Source organism: Artemia franciscana, chromosome 11, assembly GCF_032884065.1.
Source record: "Artemia franciscana chromosome 11, ASM3288406v1, whole genome shotgun sequence".
NCBI classification, from domain to species: Eukaryota; Metazoa; Arthropoda; class Branchiopoda; order Anostraca; family Artemiidae; genus Artemia; species Artemia franciscana.
In genome coordinates, this window is record NC_088873.1 from 42545382 (window position 1) to 42568452 (window position 23071).

The 23071-nt window shown below is 34.7% G+C and overlaps 1 protein-coding gene across 8 annotated transcripts in view; it reads left to right on the forward strand.

Moving 5' to 3' along the window:
- Positions 1-23071, forward strand: part of LOC136033249 (IQ motif and SEC7 domain-containing protein 1-like) — a 359466-nt gene that overhangs the window by 201230 nt on the left and 135165 nt on the right. The window contains exons 1-2 of one of the 8 annotated variants that reach the window (XM_065713974.1): positions 17240-17519; positions 20481-20775. The exons of 4 other annotated variants lie outside the window; for them this stretch is intronic. In XM_065713974.1, coding sequence (XP_065570046.1) covers positions 20576-20775 — 200 coding nt within the window. In that variant the 5' untranslated portion in view covers positions 17240-17519; positions 20481-20575. Of the gene's footprint in view, positions 1-17239; positions 17520-19218; positions 20776-23071 lie in introns of those variants that run through there. 3 more of the 8 variants (XM_065713976.1, XM_065713986.1, XM_065713975.1) reach the window with 3 other exon arrangements.

Genomic DNA, 23071 nt, shown 5'->3' on the forward strand with positions numbered 1-23071 from the left:
GTTTTTGCCTTTTTTTAGTTTTTTCAGTTTTGACGTCACCTGATCCAGTTTTTTCAGGTGACGTCACCTGATCCACGATCCACAGATCCACAGACAACTTATTTTTATATATATAGATAGTTTTTTTTTTTTTACTTATGTCCTGGTCGTCATTTATACTCCCTGTGTCCCGGTGCTTTGTTGATTGCTAATCGAACATTCCTTTTGTCCTGGTCGCTTTCTCTTTGAGTGTCGTCATTTATTAGTTTTTTCCTTTTTTTTTAGTTTTTTATTGGTTTTTACCTTTATTTTAGCTTATTTTTCAGTTTTTTCCTTTTTTTTAGTTTTTTTTTATTTTTTATTTTTTTCAGTTTTTTACCTTTTTTTAGTTTTTTTAGTTTTTTTAGTTTTTTAGCTTTTTTACTTTTTTTATTAGTTTTTAGTTTTTTTTTGTAGTTTTTGCCTTTTTTTAGTTTTTTCAGTTTTTTTTTTAGTTTTTTATTGGTTTTTACCTTTATAGTTTTTTTAGTTTTTTAGCTTTTTTATTTTTTTTATTAGTTTTTAGTTTTTTTTGTAGTTTTTGCCTTTTTTTAGTTTTTTCAGTTTTGACGTCACCTAATCCAGTTTTTTCAGGTGACGTCACCTGACACATCCATCCACACATCCACAGACAGACAGACAACTTATTTTTATATATATAGATAATACACATTATATTAAAGAACATTTAACACGTTATATTAATCCAAAATAACCAATGACTACCAAGATGAGTTCTATACTATATAGATTAAATTTGTATAGATGCTTTATTATTTTAATAAAATAAATGTGTCTAGAATAAGCGCCTGCACAGGGTTTTGTTTTGGATGGATCCCAGTTAGTGGCTAGCGGCCGTTAGGTGCTGGCAGCGCCCTTCATTTCCTCTTTTTCTTTTAAAAGTTGCTCTTTACTTTCTTGTGAAGTAAACCTGTTTTTCTGTCTCTTTTTATTTCTTATAAAAAAAAAAAGATTTTAATGTTTTAGAGATGCGACCAACCTATTTAAACCCTCCTTTGCAATTGAAATAGTCTATTCATCTTTCGCATAATGATCATCATAAACTTGCTAAGTTAAAATCGACAATGTCTTTCACCCGAGAAAATTCAAATATTAACAGTCCATTGATTCCGAAAGACAAGTGCACCTTTAACTGTAAGCTATATCTTCTTAAACTGTTTTGGGCCAGGTTAACATTATAACTGTCCTTGATACTTTAATGGCTGTCAATCTAGCTAAAACCAGAGAATATTGTTCTAAGTACCTAATTTTTTGCCTAAGACTGAAAATAAGGTACTCCCGAATTGGCACTTACGATGAAAGATGATCTTAGGCCCTATCCCTCCTTTATATTTTCGAATTTTCTGATTTTTTTCATTTTTAGTCAACTAGTTTTTATGGCACTTGGTGTCTACCAAGTGACATATAGCGATCGCAAATTCTGTCGGTCGGTCTGTCGGTCTGTCTGTCTGTCCCGGTTTTGCTACTTTAGGCACTTCTAGGTAAGCTAGGACGATGAAATTCGGCAGGCGTATCAGGAACCAGACCAGATTAAATTGGAAATTGTCTTTTCCCCAATTCGATCATCTGGAGGAGTGGGGGGACGGTTAAATCGGAAAAATTAGAAAAAATGAGGTATTTTTAACTTACGAACGGGTGATCGGATCTTAATGAAATTTAATGTTTGGAAGGATATGGTGTCTCAGAGCTTTTATTTTGAATCCCGACCGGATCCGGTAACATTTGGGGGAGTGGGGGGAGCCTAAAATCTTGGAAAACGCTTAGAGTGGAGGGATCGGGATGAAACTTGGTGGGAAAAATAATCACAAGTCCTAGATACGTGATTGACATAACTGGAACGCATCCGCTCTCTTTGGGGGAGTTGGGGGGAGGAGGTTTAATTCTGAAAAATTAGAAAAAATGAGGTATTTTTAACTTACGAAGGAGTGAACAGATCTTAAAGAAAATGTCATATTTAGAAGGACCTCGTAACTCAGATATCTTATTTTAAATCCCGACTGGATCCAGTTTCATTGGGGGATGGAGGGGGACCGGAAATCTTGGAAATCGCTTAAAGCGGAGAGATCAGGATGAAACTTGGTGGGAAGAATAAGCCCAAGTCCAAGATACGTGACTGACATAACCGGATCGGATCCGCTCTCTTTGGTGGAGTTGGGGGGGGGGAGGGAGCAGTTCGGAATAATTAGAAAAAATGAGGTATTTTTAACTTACGAGTGGGGGTTCGGATCTAAATGAATTTTGATATTTAGAAGGACCTCGTGACTCAGAGCTCTTATTTTAAGTACCGACCGGCATTAAACCTCTGATTTTCTTTTTAAATCAATCTATTGTTTCTTATAATTTTGCTAGAGCTCATATCATATGAGCTCTTGGCTCTTGGCTCTTTCGACCTCGTCACAAGTGCCATATGAGCTCCTAGCTCTTGTTTTTCGTTTGTATCCCTCTTGAACTTTTCATCCCACCAAAAAATAAATCCCCATGGACGTGCCATAAACGTTTACATAAGTGCTATTATGAAGTATTCTTCCATGAGTTCTATTAAAATAGAAAAGCACTTTATCAAGTATTTGTGTTACCAAGTTCTCAATTGTTTAGACCGTGTCCTCTGTAAGTATTTTCGATTGTGGGATTTAAACAAAAGTTCCTAGAGAAGAGATAAAACAAAAGGGTTTCTACTTCATTTATGAGGTAAAGATAAAGATAGTAAAACAAAATATTTTCGCTTTCAGTTAAAGGATAAAAGAATAGATAATAAAAAGTAAAAACAAGCATGTTTCATTCAAGATAAGTTGGCACATAAAGCCGTTTTCACACTATGTCCGTAGAAGTGTTTAGGTTACGCTACCTTAAGTGTGATTTTTCGCACTTTAAAAAGCCCTTCATGCTAGGCTAAGGTAAAAATCCATAAAACCATCATAATTATTGTCCAAAATCATCAAACTTATCATGAGGAAACTATTCAAAAATAAAAATATGGGATTAATACAGAGATACAAGCTCTAGCAAAGAGTGAAAGACTTTCTAGAAAGTCTTCTAGACTTTCTAGTGAAAGACTTTCTAGGAAAGTCCTATTTTTTCATTTTAAGCGTTTGTTTTGGCACTATGTTACCTTTCCCACAATGTTACCTAAAATTAAGTAAGGTAAAATTTTATATAGAGCTCGATTCTACTTGACACTCCCTATGTTACAAAAAAATTTGCTCCGTAAGATTACTTAACGTAACGTTATAATTTAGTTTATGCTAGTAAGAACTACATCTACGTTGCACGGGCAACGTGAGATTTTGCGGCAACCATTGTTTGGCTTCGCCGAGTGAAGTGTTGGTTGGTTTTACTCGCTTCGATTAAACGCTGAAGTTGTTAATCTGCAAGGATCTTAAAATAAGTACTAGGTACACCAATTCGCAAAAGTTGCAAACCCCCCATTGATGAAGATGATTGTAGCTTAGCAGCCGATTATTATTACAAGTCCCCTACATGTCTTAGCACTGGAACCAAGTTGGTCTTACCATCAAATACACCGAAAAAAAATATAGGTACATCAACTAGCCAAAGCTGCGAACTCCTCGTTGCTGAAGAGGATTATGAGCTAACAGCCGACTGTTCCTTAATCTCCCCTATATTTCTCACAATTGGTATCGGCCTATTTTTTGTTTCAGTGTGTATCTTACTACTGAAGTTGTCAACCCCTTTAAATTTTAAAACTGGTATGGTAAGGAATTTTTGTGCCAAAAAATGGACGACATACACTTTGATCAGCTCATCAAGAGCTATCGACTGCCGTCAAAAAAATATCTTAGTTCAAAAGTTGACTTTTTTGCCGTAGGCCAGGTTTCTAACGTCATCACTTAGAAAGGAGCAAAGGATAAACTCTAATTTCTTTAGCAATGAGAGAACTTTTAAAGTACAAGAGGCACACCGTATACCATTTCTCTACCACAATCCAAAGTGCAAAAACCGAATGATAAACTCAGCTGAAATCACGAACAGAAATGGGTAGAAACAGAAGCAAAAACCATCCTTTTTGACCCCAGGCAAGAGTTCTACCAAGCTTACCAAAATGCAAAGTCATATTCATCAAACCGGCCTAAGGTTCTCACTTTCCGTAAAAACTACAAAGGTTAGACCCTTACCACTTTCTAGGAATAAGCTGAAATCAGGGTGCTAGGAACAAAAAAAAAATACACGACAAAACCAAAGTGTTGCTCTCGCAACACAAATAGTAGCGTCAAACCAAAAAATTAGGGGGAGGAGGAATGAATTTTTCGAAACTTAGGGAATTTTGTTGTTTTTTTTTAAGTATTTTTAATGACGGTACTAAAAAAAAGCCATTTTTCAATGGAAATACCGAGGAGAGGGTATTTTTCAAAATACAGGGTGGAGGGCATAAAAAAAAAATCTTGGGTGCCCACACTTTCCTTCACAATTGACGCATCTGGCGTCAAAATTTATCCACAATTTATCCACAATTATCCAAAATTTTATCCACGAATAATCAAAATGTGAATTTTTATGCAATATATGCTCTTTTGTTTTTTTTTGTATTTTTTATCGCTATTTTTAGCAGCGGTTTGATCTGAATGTCATAGTGTTCAGAAAAATAAGTTACATCTTTTGGATTGAAAAAGACTGAAATTTCAGCAGAAGTGCTTGATTTAGAGAAATAATCGGGTTTTACAAAAAAAAGTATATATATATACAGAAAAATTAGATAGTTTCTTAGACCATACTGCTTTCCATTTGCGAGAATTTCAGAAAGTTTAAGAGAGAAAAACGGGGTTGATTTTGTGATAAGCTGTTAAGGAAACGTACTAAGAACAACCACAACAAAAAAACACTGCTTAATGAATAAAAATTTGAACATTCAACTCCACATCCGGAATTCTTTATCAACGACAAAAAAAATAAAAACAAAAATAATTTAAATCTTAAAAAAACACAAAAAAAACAACACAACGAGAAAGAGACAAAAAAGAACAAAAGACTAACAAATAAATAAAACTCACATTTTAACAAAACTCCTTTAAAAGAAAGTTTTGTTAAAATTTGAGTTTTATTCATTTGTTTGTCTTTTGTTTTTTTTTCTCTGTGCTATTGTTTTGTTTTGTTTTTTAGTGTTCTTTTTTATGATTTAAAATATTTTAGTTTTTTCTCTGTTTTTTCTTTACCGTTGATAAGGGCTCCTGTATGTGGAGTTGAAATGTTTGTATTTTTATTAATGAATGTTTTTTATTGTGTTTATTTTAGTATGTTTTGTTCACTGCTTGATTTACATTAAATTAATTTACATTAAACTTAATTTACAATTAGTTTAATTGGTTACAATTTAAATTTAATTAATTAAATAAATTTTAATTAAATAAATATTAAATAATTAAATAATTTAATTAAATAAATATTAATTAAATAAATAACTACTTAAATTTAAATTTAATTAGTTACAATTAGTTTAATAAGATTTACATTAAAATTAATATGGACAAACTGGAGCACTGATTTTTATTTAGACATGTTTCATTGCTTATAGGTTTTAGGTCCATGATTTTATGCCTAATCGCGGAACACGGATCAAAAATCACGGAACATTTAGATCATGGAATATAAGCGTTAAAGCAACGGCATGTGGGTAGACCTAACTCAACGCCTCATGGAGCATGGGATAATTAAAGTCAATGTTCTGTTGTTCCGCTTTTCGTACGACACGAAAGATCCACTGACCACAGAGTTAAATAACTTTCTTTTCCCTAGATTTAGCGAAATGCGTAAAAACCACGTTTCATACCATTTCTTCAAATAAGATGGTATTGACCTATAGGAAGGTAGGGGGAAGTGGTTAGAAAATGACTTGTAGTTACAAAATGACTTATAAGATAGATAAGTAAGTAAGTAAGACGTGACTAGACCCTTAAGATCCAAACCGGCGGTGCTGATATCTGTTTCATGGTCCTTCAGCCAGGAAGTGCAATGGGGGGTTTGGGGGCCGACCATCCTGTGCTTTTGCACACCCTTCCTGCTTACCTTCCCCAGATTTCTCCAGGTGCCCATTTAGAGCTGGGTCGGCTGAGCTTACAGAGTCATACCGCTGACCCTCGTCCCAAACTCAATAACTGGTCACAACTGGGATTGAACCCGTGCCCCTTGGACACAGAATTCCAACGCCAGCGCGCCAACCACTCAGCCAAGACGGCACATATAAGATAGATACTGGGACAATTAAGAAGAGTTAAGACGGCAACGTCGAACGTATACTTTGCTAATTGCAATAAAATTTTGAACTAAAAGTTTCCATTCTTTTAACAGAGTTAAAAATTTCACACAGGTAAACCAATCAGATGGAATTAAGCCTTTCAAACTTTTTATTTGCTTAAAATGTTACACGGGAGGTTTAAAACTAATTAGTTTTATAAAAGGCGGTATTTTTCTCTAATAATAAGGTATTTTTCTAAATAAGAAACATAATTTAATTAGCTTTTGAAATTGCGGCACGGATGCAAGCGAGTGAAAATAAAGCACAATTTACACCATGGAAAGCAATTTCTTATCCTCTTTGGTAAAACTTTGCATGTTTGGAATCTGTAGCGAAAAAGATACTTTTCTTAATTTTCTTAAACTGGCGTTGGTTGGATTTTTTCTTAATGCTTCAACAAGAGGTTCTGATATAACTATTGAAGTCAAAGAACCATATATCAAACAATGAAATAACGTGCGAGATAATATGTGGCTTGTATATTATCTCCTGAAGACGTTAATTTGACATTCAATATATGTATGCATAAATCTTTTCATTTGGCAGCAGTGTTAACGTTAAAATGGAAGCTTTGTAGAAAAAGACTTACTTATCGGTTATATAGTAAACACTCGAGAAGTGAAGTTCGATTAATGCTAATGAAATCAAACAAAATATATATTAAAATATAATAGTTTAGAAACGAATTTCGGCAATATACTTGAACATTAGCGGGAGGGGGGTAAAGCATAGCATATATTATACTAATCTAACCTAACCAAAATACCAACTAAATACTTGAATAAGATATAGCTACAATTTATTTTCCAACCAAGCCAAAGCTAATTGTGTGGTATAAAGAAATTGCTAGACCAGTTTCTTGTGTCATATTGGCATCATCCGCGATCGAAATTCTAAAGTGTTTATTATATAACCGATAAGTACCGAAAAAAATGATAACCAATGTCTCTTTTTGAATGAGTCAAGGCCATTCAAGGGGGGGGGATCCGGGGAAAGCTTCCTTTGGTGTCTTGGGGGGGAGAAGTGGCAAAGATTCTATTTCAAGCGATTGTGCTACTACTCAATCGCAAGTTCACGAAAAAAAAGGAGGGCGAAGTTCATTTCCCCCGGGTACTAAATATGCTAGGAACGACCATGCTAATTGAACTCTTAATTGTAATGAAACAAGTCTCTTTTGATCTGTTGATATGGTGTTCTACTTCGTTTTATTTTACCGACTATAGTTAGAGAACTTTTTATGGTACAGGGCCAATCAATTCAAAAAAAAAAAAACAAAAAAAACACGAAATTACTCGATAAAAATCACTAAGCATGTACGAAGAAATTCATCTTGTGTAAATTTTCATGGTGATAGAGTCTAGAACGAAGTTGACTAAACTCAAAGTCCAAGCCTCATTAACTATCACATTCCTATCGTTTCATTTGTGTATTTGTATTTTCAATATGACATGCAATATATTTTCTGTTACCTTTTCAAAGACATATAAACTAAAATCGTCTATTCTCCCTCTCTCTCTCTCTCTCCCTCTTTCTTTCTTGCTCTCTCTCTCCCTCTTTCTCTCTCCGGGGATTTCAATTCACCAAATGTAGATGTGGAAAGGGGGTTTTCCAATTATTTGTACTGATAATATAAAAAAGGTGTTTTTTCAAGCTCTGGTGGGGGAGGGACAAAGTATTTGTTGTTTCGACTTTTTCAATGAAGATACAAAATAACTATTTTTCGGATCGTGGCGGCAATTGTCCCCACCTGGTCAAACAATTGGTATCCCTATTTGCAATAGGAATATCTAAGCATTTGCAACGTTTTTAGTTAATTATGTTTAGAAAATAAAATCTTCATTAAAATCTTAAATTTCAGATTTAAGAACTGTTTTCATTCCAAACTGTTTATTCCTAAAACGACCACTATAATTTATTATTTTAAAATTTATTTCGAAAATGCAAGAGGATGAAATTATCACATAAATTCTAATATTCTGCTTTATAAACTTTTTACAGTGCAACTACTAGTTACACTGTAAAAAGGGCAATTAAAATGAGCAATGAATAGCAGGGCAATGTCAATGTAAAATGAGGGCAATATTTGGAAATCGTTTTTTAAATAGTGATGATAATTAATACAAATTTGAAATTTGGTTATATCGCTAAAACTGTCATTGGTGAAGGAGAAATATGATAAAAGATATATAGTATATCATTCAATAGATTTTTAGAGTGAATAAATGCTTTTTATGTTTTTTTCATGTTTTTTCTTTAATCTCAAAAATAATGGTTCTTGGTTTTTATTTTGTGAGTTATACTGAATATTTAATTTATGTAACTATAGTTTCAAGTACCATTTTGGTGATAACCGGTGGAAAACCTCCATTTCTCATTTATCATAATTTTTACTAGTTTTCAAACGACTTGTATTATTTTCATGCAGGTTTACTCCATATTCATGAGTGCCGCCAGGAGGATCCCTAGGGGTGGGGGCAAATGCGGCAGAAGTTTTTTATAAAGATCGCCAAATTCTTTTTAAAAGAAGTGTTTCTAAGTCTTTAATTGAAATTTTAGTATCTGACAGGGCGTAGATTAAAATTCCATCTTCCTCCTTTTAAGCTTTATAGCCCGTTCAGACGCATGAGGAAACGCTTAAACCGATTGGAGAACCGATCGGTCTTGGAGCTAGGATTTTTTTTTTTTAGTTTCCTTATGGTATCGATTGGTTTTTCGTGTCTCGTCAAGTAAACATGGGCAAGCGTTTATTAAAGTGGAAAGCTTGTCCATTGTTAAGCCCGGGAAAAAAATATTCACTCTAAAAAATCTATAGAATGATATACTGTGTATTTTTTAATCATACTTTTTCTTCGCTTTCGACATTTTTAGCGATATAATCAAATTTCAAGTCTTTATTAATTATAATCACTATTAAAAAACGATTTCCCAATATTGCACTTTATATAAATTTTTGCGTTTTATATTTATATTTTTTTTATAAGCACTACTAGTTATACTGTAAAAAGTCTATAAATGATGTGAGTCATGTTCTATATAAAGCAAACAAGGTAAAGGGGAATACATGGCAGTAAAGTACATGTCACTTTTTGGAAAAAAATCTTGCACGTATTGTTTGAACACTTATCCTTTCGTACAAATTGGTTTTTCTCTTCGGCTTCTCTATGCGTCTGAACCAAGCATTAGTATATTTTGTCGCAAGAAAGCAGTAATATCAAACAGAGAGAGGGAGGGGGCAGCATTTGTTTTTAAAATAAATGGAAGCACATTTGTTGGAGCTTTTTCAGTGAAAATACGAAAACAATAGAAATTTTCATTGAAACTACTTCAAAAAGTATATTTTCAACAACTGGGGGGAGGGTTTCGGGAGGGGGGCACTAAAGCAACTTATAATTAGGCTTAGGCTTATTCCCTATGGAGCAATATTTTGCTATCAAGGTATTTTGCTATCAAGGTTAGTATCCAGGATTTTTGTCCCGAGGGGATATTTTTTCGGGTGGGGAGGGGTTCAACAAAAGTTAAAAAGCACATCGAAAAGTTCATTTATATGAATTTTTGTTACGTTTTTACGAGTCAAAAGTTTTTTAGGGGGGAGATTCAAACCCTTGACTGTCCTGGATACAGCCTTTTATGCCACCCATATTCCCTAATGGATATTTCTAAGCACCAAAATTAACAAATTGTTACCTCATAAGGGAATTAAACGAGGCCAGACTGACTCTAGTCTTACTACCAAAAAGGCTGTTACCTTTATGTTGAGTAAAATTTGGTGCGATTTGTGGCTTAGTTATACCAAAAAGGTAATTATCCTTATGGTTGATTGCTTCTAGGCCAATTCCTAAGCCCTGATCTTCAATGATTTCTTCTTTAACGCAATGATTTTGTGGAACAATAACCAGCGACATTCCATTTCACTATAGTATGCAATTTTCAAACACATTCTGAGACATGCAAACTTTAATTCAAAGGATGTGATTATCAAACAGTTCGTGGTAACGAACTAGAAAGGAGCGAGCCGGCTCAATAGTAACCGTAACTCTAAAAGATGGAATTTTGATACCAATAGTGACATCAAAAAATCTTATTTTTATGCTGATCTTTAATATATAAGTTTTACCAAGTTTAGTCGTACCCATCAAAAGTTACGAGCCTGAGAAAATTTGTTTAATTTTAGATTAATAGGGGGAAACACCCCCTAAAAGTCATAGTATCTTAACGGAATCAAACCATCAGATTCAGCGTATCAGAGAACCCTACTGTAGAAGTTTTAAGCTCCTATCTACAAAAATGTGGAATTTTATATTTTTTGCTACTGCGCTGCATTATCATATCATATGATTATCATACGTAGTGCCACTGCGCTGCCTAAGTAAAGAGCAGTAAATCTTCAATGTATGTTTTTTCCAAGTTTTAGAAATAGTGACAATTTAAAAAGAATTGCTCCAACTCACATTGACTGTTTTGACTGTCAAATTGACCTTTCTTAAAAAACAAAAATACAAAGTCATCCATACTAAAATATTCAGATAATCGATAATTTTTGAAATACATCTATCTATCTATCTATCTATATTCAGATAATCATTCTCTTCTTCCTTGACAATAGCCTTTTAGCTTTGATTGAAGTTTAAAGATGAAGTGTATTAAGCTTAGAGTTACAAATTGAATACAAAATGTTAGATCTGTTGCTATTACTGTTTTGAGACTGAGGAAAGGTCATGCCAAAACCGTTCAGTTTTCCATAAGTGGGGGAGAGTTAGCTCGCCCTTATGTGATATTTGTAACGAGTATGATGATGTTAGGCATATTCTCATAAAGTTCACAAAATATGAAGTGCAAAGAAATTTGTTCAGAAACCAAATTATAAAGTATTTTGGTGCTTTCACAATGAGAGCAATCCTAGGTCAGGCTAAGTTCAGGCCACTTCCCATCGCAATTGACGTTTTTTTTAGAAGGAGTAGGGGGTTCTACAGGCTATTCGTCTGTTAGCACCATCTAGTATTTATTCGAGTCTTTTTTCATCTTTATCAAGTTTATTGCACCTCCTGTTTGTGGTTGTTTCTGTTCGTTTTAAGTTTGACTTTTCTGTTTGTTTAAATTGAAAGTTCATAAAAATAGCTTAATTAGAAAATGGTGAACATTAGCTTTATATTCAGAGCCTCAGCCATTAGTGCAGTGAAGAGAAATAAGGTCTCCTAAACTTTGCTCCAACTTTTAAAAGCAAGTTTACTACTTGGTAAATCCTTGAAATCCAAAACTTCTGGCCTTAGAACCCGGGGTTAACTCCTCAAATGGGAAAACTTTTCAGATTTCAGTTGAATCAAGCAGAGTAAGAGGTCAGGTTTTGAATATTAGACAGTAACGAGCCATTAAATGTTTCGGATTGGAGTCGTAACTCGCTATCAATATAACAGATAAATGCACAAAGCACGGGTCTGCTATTAGGAAGTGGTCCATAGTAACCAAAGATTAAAAACGTATTAAAAAAGACTGCTAGTTATAAAAAATTGGTGTTTGTTGCTGACTCAAGAATAGTAACTACTATCTCGATTCGGTTCAACAATAAAATGTTATTTTGAAAACTAACTAATGGGAACTTAGAAATTTAGCCTGGAAGTACACCATTGATATTGCCATTACCGACAACCCTATACAAGAACCATAGCCTCCTGGCCTGAACAACTTTTCGGCCAAAAAATACTTTTTGGCATGTCTACTCTTTTTTCCTTTTCTTTATACGGAAAGGCGCATATTTATACCTCTGTTTTGTAATCCTGCTGAATAATCCTTTGGGCTGATCTTGAGGGAGGGTGTCTCTCGTGTTCGCTTGGAAGGTTATTTGACTTTATTTTTCTTTGAAAAACTTATTTTATGGGAAAAGTTTCTTAAATTAATGTGCAAACAAAATAATAATATTTGTTAAACTAACTATACCTTGGAATCTTTGAGAAACAATACGGCTTTTAACTTCCTTCACCTGCAGCTTGCTATACTGTGAAATAAAACATCATAAGGCACGCATAAACGGAGTATGCAGTCATGCCGATCGCCCCCTTGAAATCTCATCAAAAATTGTTTTCAGCTGTTGGTCCCGGTTTTGCTAGTTTAGGCACTTCCAGATAAGCTAGGACGATGAAATTTGGCAAGCGTATCAGGGACCAGATCAGATTAAATTGCAAATAGTTGTTTCCCGATTCGACTATCTGAAGTGAGTGCGGAGATGGTTAATTCGGAAAAATTCGAAAAAATAAAGTATTTTTAACTTATGAACGGGAGATCGGATCTTAATGAAATTTGATATTTGGAAGGAAATTGTGTCTCAGAGCTCTTGTTTTAAATCCCGACCAGATCTGATAACATTGGGGGGGAAGTTGGAGGGGGAATCTACAATCTTGGAAAACGCTTAGAGTGGAGGGATCGAGATGATACTTGGTGGGAAAAATAAGCACAATTCCTAGATATGTGATTGACATACCTGTGACGGATCCGCTCTCTTTGGGGGAGTTGGGAGGAGGGTTACTTTTTAAAAATTAGGGAAAATGAGGTATTTTTAAATTACGAAGGAGTGATTGGATCTTTATGAAATGTTGTATGTAGAATATAACTCAGACCTCATGTCTTAAATCCCGAACGGGTCCAGTGTCATTGGGGGGAGTTGGGGAGGGATCAAAAATCTTAGAAAAGGCTTAGAGTGGAGAGATCAGGATGGAACTTGGTGCGAAGAATAAGCACAAGTCCAAGATACGTGAATGACATAACTGGACCGGATACACTCTCTTTGGGGGGTTTGGGGGGGGGGGGGGGTATTTCGGAAGAATCAGAAAAAATGACGTGTTTGTAATTTACGAACGGGTGATCAGATCTTAAGGGAATTTGATGTTTAGATGGATCTTGTGCTTCAAAGCTCTCATTTTAAATCCCACCCAGATTCGGTGACATTGGGACAGCAGGAGGGGAAAACCGGAAATCTGGGAAAACGTGAAAATTGAGGTATCTTTATCTTACGAATGGCTGATTGGATTGCAATGAAACTTGATATATAGAAAGATCTTATTTCTCAGATGCTCTGTTTCCAATCCGAATCGGATCTGAGGACATGGGGGCTGGAAGTGGGAAACAGAAATCTTGGAAAACGCTTAGAGTGGAGAGATCGGGATGAAACTTGATTGGAAGTATAATCGTAAGTCTTAGATACGTGATTGACATAATTAGAACGTATCCGATCTCTTTGGAGGAGTTGGGGGGGGGGTTAATTTGGAAAATTAAAAATTGAGGCATTTTTAACTTAGGAATGGGTGACTGGATCTTAATGGAATTTGATATTTAGAAGGAACTTGTGTCTCAGAGCTCTTATTTCAAAGCCCAACCATATCTGGTGACATTGGGGGAGTTGGAGGGGGAAATCGGAAATCTTAGAAAACGCTTAGAGTGGAGAGATCGAGCTGAAACTTGGTGTGTAGAATAAGCAATTGTCGCAGATACGTGGTTGAAGTAACCGGTCGGGATCTGCTCTCTTTGGGGGAGTTGGGGGGTCCAGTGCTTTGGCGAGTTTGGTGCTTCTAGACGTGCTAGGACGATGAAAATCGGTAGGCATGTCAGGGACCTGCACAAATTGACTTGATAAAGTTGTTTTCCCCAATCCGACTATCTGGAGGACTGAAGGGAGAGGAAAAATTAGAAAAAAATGAGATATTTTTAACTTATGAGTGGATGATCGGATCTTAATGAATTTTAATATTTAGAAGGACCTTGTGTCTCAGAGCTCTCATTTTAAATAGCGACCGGGATTAAGCTTCTGATTTGACTTTTAAATCAGTCTATTTGATTTTTATAATTTTGCTAGAGCTCATGCCATATGAGCCCTTGGCTCTTCCGACCTCCTCACAACTGCCATATGAGCTCTTGTTCTATCTGACAATTACCCCACCCCCGGAGAAAAGTTCCCTCACAATTGCCTAAAAGCTACGCCCATCTGCATTAAAAATGTGTTAAAATGGTGCGACCTAGCTTCGCTGAATATTAAAAAAAAAAATTGAAAACCCCTTTGCCATCGAGAAACATAACTTTTTATCTTCACGTCGCGTCGCCAGGTTAGGTAGAACTGTTCAAAGACATTTTAAGAAAAATATTAGCTAGAATCTTAAATTAAAAGGGGGACAAAGATCAAAAACCATTTTTCGCACATTTTAAAATATTACTTCGGTTCTCAACGTCTCCTTTTTTGAAAGTGAGGTAATGCAGTATAGTATAGTATGACTGAAAAAATTGATTATATTGTGCGTGCTGGTGAGATAATTACCGCCTTTTTGCTCAATACCGCTGCTATGGTTATTTAAGAAAGTCAAGGTAAAAGCTGGAAGAAAAAATCCGCCCATCCGGTTTTTAACATGCTAGTGAATTAAACCGAGTAAATTTTAGGTCAGAAAAAAGAAGTCATTTAGCACCGTATCGTCCTTAAGACTCTGAATAAGTAAATAAAGCTGTGCATATACACGTACACAGCGCCACGGGTAGGCTTTCCAGGCACGTAAGTCTGAGTTTTTTTGAAGACTATTAATAAAAAACGTATTTTTTTTCATAATTTGAAGAAGGAGTTTCCAAAAATTTAGGATTCAGAGGGGTGTTCGGGCACCCCTGGTTTCTCCTGAGTACGTCCGAGATTTGTACAGTAACTTACTTCAGGGAAAGATCACGGTTCCAGGGTAAATGGGCTAAGTCAGAAACCCAAATATATTGACAGATTCTATATGCCAAGTCAATGTGAAAAATAAAAAATATTGAGATAGTAGGGCTGCCTGGCCCGAAGGCCCTGTGTAGATACTTACAGTATTTCGCAAACAACCTCCTTTCTCTGTGGAGTAACTTTTGTGAGTTACATAGAAAAGCAACTGGCCCAGCTTTCACAAAGGCTTTCAAAAAAAAAATGTGAGGAAAATTCCGAATTTCTTGACATTATGCCATCAGCTATATGCCTGCCCTGGTCTCAATTAATCTATATTGTGAAAAAAAAATGTTATCTTATATGCGATTCTAGAACATATGTATCTGACACGTATAGCTCCACTTGAGTGTCTGAAAAATCGAGCCATAGAAGCATTAACCTTTTGTGATAGCCCCTCCAGTTGTTTCAGAAGCTTCTAGTGGTTGCAGCTATTTGGTATTCTGAAAATATATATTTTACCCGCTTTCTGGGGAGGTTTACCAACATGATCAAACAGTTTGTAGTAACGAACTGTAAGTAAGGAGCGACAGGGTTCAATTGTAACGAAAACTCTAAAAAAGGAACTTTGATACCAATAGAAATATCAACAAAATCGGCTTATTATGCTGATTTTAAATACATAAGTTTAATTAAGTTTAGTTATATTGATTAAGTTTTTTTACGTTATAATTACTTTTATTACTTATTATTTATAATTATTTATTTATTACATTATAATTATTTTTTCGTATAATTACTCCGTATATCGAATGGGTTGTCCCCTCCGCGATCCCTCGCTCTTTACGCTAAAGTTTGACTCTTTGCCACAATTCTTCTTTTTAAAACAATTAAAAACTTTAGCGTAAAGAGTGAGGGATTGCGGAGGGGACAACTCATTTCATATACGGAGTAATTTCTGTTCGTTTTAAGTTTCAATGTCGCTCCTTACTTTCAGTTAAAAAAAAACTTGTTTTTTTTTATTTAATTTAAAAAAAAAGACAAAATAAATTCCTGTTTTAGCTTCGCTTATTTTTCATTTATATTTGTATATTTTTTCCTCTTGCATAAGTAAAAGCAGGGTTTCCAACTTTTTTTTTTGCTTGGGCATGGATGGTATTTTACGAGTGACCTCAAACTTTCGGGTATTTCTTGGGAGGTGGCTAACAGGAAATGTATAAACAGACTGAAATTTATGGCATGAGCACCACCAAGAAACTTCCTAGGTGAGGACAGTTGCTATTTGGAGGTTTGTTTTTATCGAGATATAAATGGGAATATTTCCCTTCTTCATATTTTGTTATTCTCTCCGAAATATTATGGCATTTAGTATTATTTTCTGTATTAAAAATTACTCTTTTGATTTTTCACTATCGTAAAATTTTATACCGCTATCAATGAATTTTTGTTTCAACTGTAAGTAGAAAGGCAGCACAATCCATGAGATTATTATGATGGAGGAGGAGTGTTCGGCAGTAAACCAGCCTCCGCTGATATTATCCCCCCCCCCTAATTAAAGCTGTAATACTTGTTATACAGCTTATCATAAATAATTTATGTGACAAAAATTTGGATTCAAAACTTACGTGACCTAGATTTTTATTGAAACAAATAATTTCGCTCTTTTTGGTTGACGTATGGTCAACATTTTTTGCAAAAATTACGAAGTCACTGATTATGGTGTGGAAATGGTCCAGGCATGTAATGCATGCGGGCGCATAGATAACGTTTGCAGGGGCCTGATATTCTAAGGGAGAAACCTAAATAAACACACGTTTAGGAGAGAAATCCTAAGGAGAGGCAGCCCTGAATACAAGTGAAAGTAATTTTAAAATTAATTACTTTAACAATAAATTTAGTTAGTTTTTAACTGCTAGAATTAATTAGTTTAGAATTCTAGTTTATATTTTTCCCAAAATCGCGAATTTGGGACTGAAACCCCAAAAAGGGGTAGCCCTTAATACGAGTACAAGTAATTTCAGAATGAATTACAAATTGATTGATTGGGAAGTTATTATGATGGGAAAGGAGCGTTCTTCAGTGGACACGCCTCGGCTGACCTTAACCCCCCTCCTTTTTTAATGAAAGCTTTAATGATTACTGACGACTTGTTGTTCAAAACATTAAGAACCATAATTGAATGGTAAATATTGATGAACTCGCGCCTCTTGGCTTTACAGCAACGATATGAGTCTCTTTTTGGACGTGTTCCGAATTGTTAGATTCAGGCAATTATTCGGTCAAAATGCAATTAGTATGATTAAGTGAACGTTGGCAGAAAGTGTTGTCAGAAGAGATCATTGCCTCTTTTTCAGACTAGTAAAGTCAGTCGTAAGGTGTGTTACACTTGGTGTGTTCTTAGCTTAAAAGATTTTGTGGTTTCAGTTTTTTTTTCTGTCGGAAAATCAGCGAAAGGAAAGTTAACTAATGGTCTGTGGTTTGTGGTTATCTTTATTGATGGAATGGTATCGTGAATTAAGTGCAAAACGCGTGTCTTTAGAAACAGTTATGTCGGAGAATAAATTCAGAGCTTTAATGGTATGTTTTGAGAAGAAGTGGTGTTTCAACGCCTGGGGTGCAAATTCATAAAATACGAGGGGGCAACTATTCTCTGGAATTAGCCTGCAATTGAGACTATTGAGAAGGAAACATGTTAAGAAAAAAATTCTTACTTCATAATATGCAGAAATATTGTAGTTAGCACATTTTGAACGTGGTTGCACTCTATTTTACCCCCCCCCCCTCATAGTTTACAAACATTTAACCCAAAATATATATTGCCCATTCATTTTGCCATGCGTCACTCTTGTTTTAACCCGTTTACCTGTGAATTGAATCAACGCTGAAGAAATAAAAAAAACGGAAAAACACATGGGAAACGTGTAATTTGGGCTATATGTTTATAAATTAGGGAAGGGTTTAAGGTAAAGCATGGCGAAATTGCCTTCAAAATTTTTTAACTACAGTATATTTGCATATTATGAATGATTTTGTTTTCTGCATAAATAATAATATAAATAATATTATATAAATAATATTATTCTGCATAAATGTTTTTTTTCGCATGGATTTAATGCATACTTTTATATTGCATTATTTAATTTTAATTATTGTCCGCTAGACATTGACTTGATATCACAGAGTTGAGTAAATATGCGGGATGGATTTACGAAAAACCATGAGACAAGAATAATGTTAAATCCAGTTTGGCATTTTAGGTTTTTTGTTTCCAACAGATTTTGAAATTTTATGGTTGAAAAAGTAGAATGAAATTAGTTCCAATGCCAAACCGTGTATATTCGATTAAAAAAAAGAATGTTTGAGATTGAAAAATAATAAACATAGCAAATAAGGAATATTGTCCCTTTGCACAGATATCTCTAGGGTGCAAGATACAACTTTTTTTTCAGAATTCATTATTTAAACAGTATTTAAATAAAACTGACTTTTCATTTAGATAAATGCACTGATAATCACATAACGAATAATGCTTTGAATTAAGATGGTGCAAAACGAACTAAAAACATAATTTAATCTATTATCTATAATTTAGTTATTTAAACTTGATACTCTAAGCACTTTTTATTAGTTTGATCAACCAGATTTTAGTTGGTATAAAAATGAACTTCAGCAGAATTCAATATTTGTGATTTATAAAATTCAAGCAAACCTTTTTCCAATAAAGACGTTAGTGTAAATAATCTATATGTTAAGGACGCAGTACTGGGAGGATAGAAGGAGGAGTGATTGACCCTTCTCCCTATATTTCGAGAAACACCACTTTATTTGGTATTTTTATTAAAAGAAATTTGAAAAAATGCCCCTTCCCCCTAGATTTAAGAAATACTTTTTTGCAATCTTCAAAAAAGAAAAACCCTCCCCACCCACTCGCCTACATTTCCATCAATTGCCTGAAGCGTAGTGATTTGGACACTGTTTATAGTGTCATTTCATGTCGCTAAGAAATTATTTATAACGCCAAAAGCGGAGAATCCAGTATTAAAATGGGTCAAGTCTAGAAAAAACTATAGGGCCGACTACCTCAAAACAATTAATAATGAGATAAAGTACTGAGGGCCTTTTTCCATCTCGGAAAGTAGTTAAGAGGGGACAAAACTTTCAGGAATGGCCCAGAGCCTGAATTAACCCCCCCCCCCCTTTCCTAGGTAGGTCTTCCAGATTATCTATCGTCATCACCATCTTCCCTTCAAAGAGCAGGGATCCTAGACTAACTTTGAGTGATAAATACGAAACTTCTTGAAGTGGATAAACAAATGAAGCATAAAAGATTTAGGCGTCTCAAATTTGAACAATTCTAATATTGCTTAGAATCCTACTTAATTCATACGTAATTCTTACTTAATTTTCAGGGTTTTAAAGAATTAGAAAAATGCGTTTCAAATTAAAACAATTCTAATGTTGCTTAGAATCCTACTTAATTCATTGTAATTGGGTTTTCAAGAAAAAGAGTCAAAGAAAAGTAGACGCAAGTCCAAGGGGTTGCCCACTTTGCGCCACCCGATGTATAATACGGAGCGCCACGTGTGCCACGCAGATCCAACACGATTGGCACACTTCCAAAACGCTTGGCATAGTTCTTCCACACATGGGACGCGCCACCTGGTGTACCCAATTTCTTAGAGTGGATAACCTCTCTCGCAAGCCTAACCTACTGAAAATGCAAAACAAACCTGTCTTCTATGCAATTTTCCAAGCCTTAGAAACTGATAATGATAAAAGCGTGAGAACTTCTTCAAAAGTATAATTTAGACTCTGAATTAGTTTCTTAAATTTTTATTGTGAAATAACCTCATCTGGGTTTTACTAATCACGATCATATTAATGGGTCATGACCATTAGATCAAGCAGACAATAATAAACATACACAGGTAGTTTATATTCACTATTGCTATGAAAGAAAACGAGATGGCTTCAAAAACCTTTTCCAAACGCTGAAATACATTGGTTAATAAAACAATTGCGCATAATTTTGACGGAGGGCAATTAAAGAATCAAAATTTGTATTCGATTATTCTCATAAGAAGTTTCGAAAAATTTGGGAAAATTTTATGAGTGGGCTGAGTCCCCCCATGCACGTGTCTCTGCGGTAGATCCACATATTAGAAATTTCTTTTTCAAAATTGAATGTCATCTATATAATGATCTACATTACTAAGTCCTGACTTAATACAGGAATTCAGTAATTTTACATTTTCACTAATTCTTATTTTCTAAAGTAATTTCTAATAAAGTAAACACCTACACAGAAGAGACAGGGGGGTTGGCTCCATTATGTGGAAATCTGATCACACATATATCAGCTGAAGAGAAAGTCCGCACAAACAATCAGGAACTAGGAGAAAAAATATCTGTTCAGTGATCAGACAACACAACTTTCGAAGTTACAACGTCCTAAAATTTTCAAATGTAAAAAGGGGTCTTAATTCACTTTTATCCTGAATCTTCTGTTTATTACTCTGGTGTTTTTCATATTCCCAGGATATTATGGATAATGACCTACTAATCGCTTGGCCCATTGCTTAAAAGTTGTCTATTCCTATCTTAAGCTGTATCTGAGATAAATCGATATAGCCATGTTTTCCATAGACAATTCAGTGATAGTAAAAGAAGCCATATGGAATGAAGGAAATAGTAGTGATTACACTGGAACTCATTATTTTTGTGAAAATGTTACAAACAGACAAATGAGTGGTCTGAGACTCGGATACCTTAAACCTTTTAGTCCCTATTCTGGATATTTGTTAAAGACAACCTACTTCGAGTCAAATACAAGGTACGGATTTGATTTAATGTTGTTTGCTGAAAGAATTTTGTTGGTATATAAAATAGGACATTGGTCATTGTTAAGACCATTAGACAAGGCCATATGTAGAGAGGTGGGGGATTACCGTGGTTTTCACCCCCCCCCCCCCCCTCGAAATTTTTTCTGACTAGTAAATAAGTAGCAAATATGTTCATAAACAAATTTTTTATGCGCTTTTTAAGGTTTTTTGTAAGCTACCCCCCAAAGAAAATCCTGAATACACCCTTGCCACTGAATGTTTTTTCGGAAACCTTCTGAAAACTGAAAAATTCTGAAAACTGATTGCCAAGGTAACTAATTTAAAACTAATTATTGTTACAGGAAGTCCAAAACAATTAGAAAAGAAGACATTGTACCTGACATTTTCTACGAATATATAGAAAGGAGTAGCAAAATGTATTTTCAAAAATCTATGGGGTTTTGTATTTGCTTTTAATTTTTCAATGAAAAATTGTATTAATAATAAGAAATTTTAATGAAAATACGAAAGAAGGGTATTTTTCAAAATCTAGAAAGGTTAAATACACCTACTGACAATTTAATTGTACTTTTATTAATAATTTAGGATGATATTTACTTTTGTCTCATAGTGTAGGAATAAAATCCTTATATTTTCCTTGAGTGAAGGAAACCCAAAAAGGTTCTGAAAATTACTTGAAAATAATCATAAGTATTGACTTATCGCATTCCTAAACGCGCTTTGATTCAATATAGCCCTACTATTTAGCCCTGTTTTAATGGAGTAATAAATAGCCTTGTTTATGTATTACCATTATATTTTAGGCCTATGTCAAAATTTATGTAAAAAAAAAGTGGAGCGCTATTGCAAATATTATAGTAATATGTAACTGGGTCATCATCTGGGATATTGATTTCTTCCAAAGGTGTTTTTCTTGACTGTAAAAGATTAGAAGCGTTTGCACTCAGATCATCACATAATCGGGTGGAAATACATTCATCTATGACTGGAACTGACAGACTGGAATTTTCAGAGCTCGAATTACGAGTTTTTTTGCTTTTTGGAATCATTCCATCGCCTTCAGGGCTACTTATATCTTCCAAAGGCCTTTTTCTTGACTGTACAAAATTAGAAGCGTTTGCACTTGGCTCATCATATAATCTGGTGCAAACACTTTCATCCATGACTGGATTCAATGCGTTATTCTCATATTTTGAGGTACGAGCTAATATGTTAACAGACTTGACATCCAAAAATCTGGCAATATGTTGCATCACCTCTAAAGGAAGATTTCTTGTGTTCACACATATCTCGTCAGACTTAAGAAATAACGTCAGAGATTCGAAATAACGTCTCCATTTTTATCTTTGACAACGGATGTGAGATTTGTTTTCTTTCCAACTATCTCGTTTGTTGGTCGATAAACCATTTTCGAGTCTCTTTTCTTTGCAGCTTCTTTTGTAGATCGATAAACTTATTTTTTCCAATGGAGTTTCACCCCCTTCTCAAGAGTGCGTAAATCTTTAGAGAGGCCAGCTAAGCGAAGTCGAGCCGCAAATTCTTGCCCATAAATGGCTCGTATTTTATGGTGATGATAGTCAATTATGGGCATATTTTCAAGTAGAAGGGAAATTTTACCTAATTTATAGGCTTCCTTCCAATTTGTCGAATTTTTTTGGAGGTACTCAGTATAGCCGTTGACATAATCTTTCGCAAAACAAGCATTGCTATAAGAGGCCCTTTGTAAAAAACCCTCCAAAAAGCTTTTTCTTTTATAACTCATCATAATTTCATCTGTTTGTTTTAGAATTTTTTTGGTGTCCCTGAGATAAATTTGCTTCCAGTAATCATTTTCTTTCAATCCACTCAGATCATCACACAATCGGGTGGAAATACATTCATCTATGACTGGAACTGACAGGCTGGAATTTTTGGAGCTCAAGTTACGAGTTTTTTTGCTTTTTGGAATCACACCATCGCCGTATAGGCTACTTATATCTTCCAAAGGCGTTTTTCTTGACTGTACAAAATTAGAAGCGTTTGCACTTGGCTCAACACATAATCTGGCGGAAATACATTCATCCGTGACTGGATCTATGACTGGTACTGACGGTCCGGAATTGTTAGGAGTTTTTCTCGTTTTTTGAATCGCAACATCGTCATCTGGATTACTTATTTCTTCATAATGCCTTTTTGTTGGCTGTTCAAAATTAGAAGCGCTTTCACTCGGATCATCACATAATCGGGCGGAAATACATTCACCCATGACTGGAACTGACTGGCTGGAATTTTCGAAGGTGAAGTTAC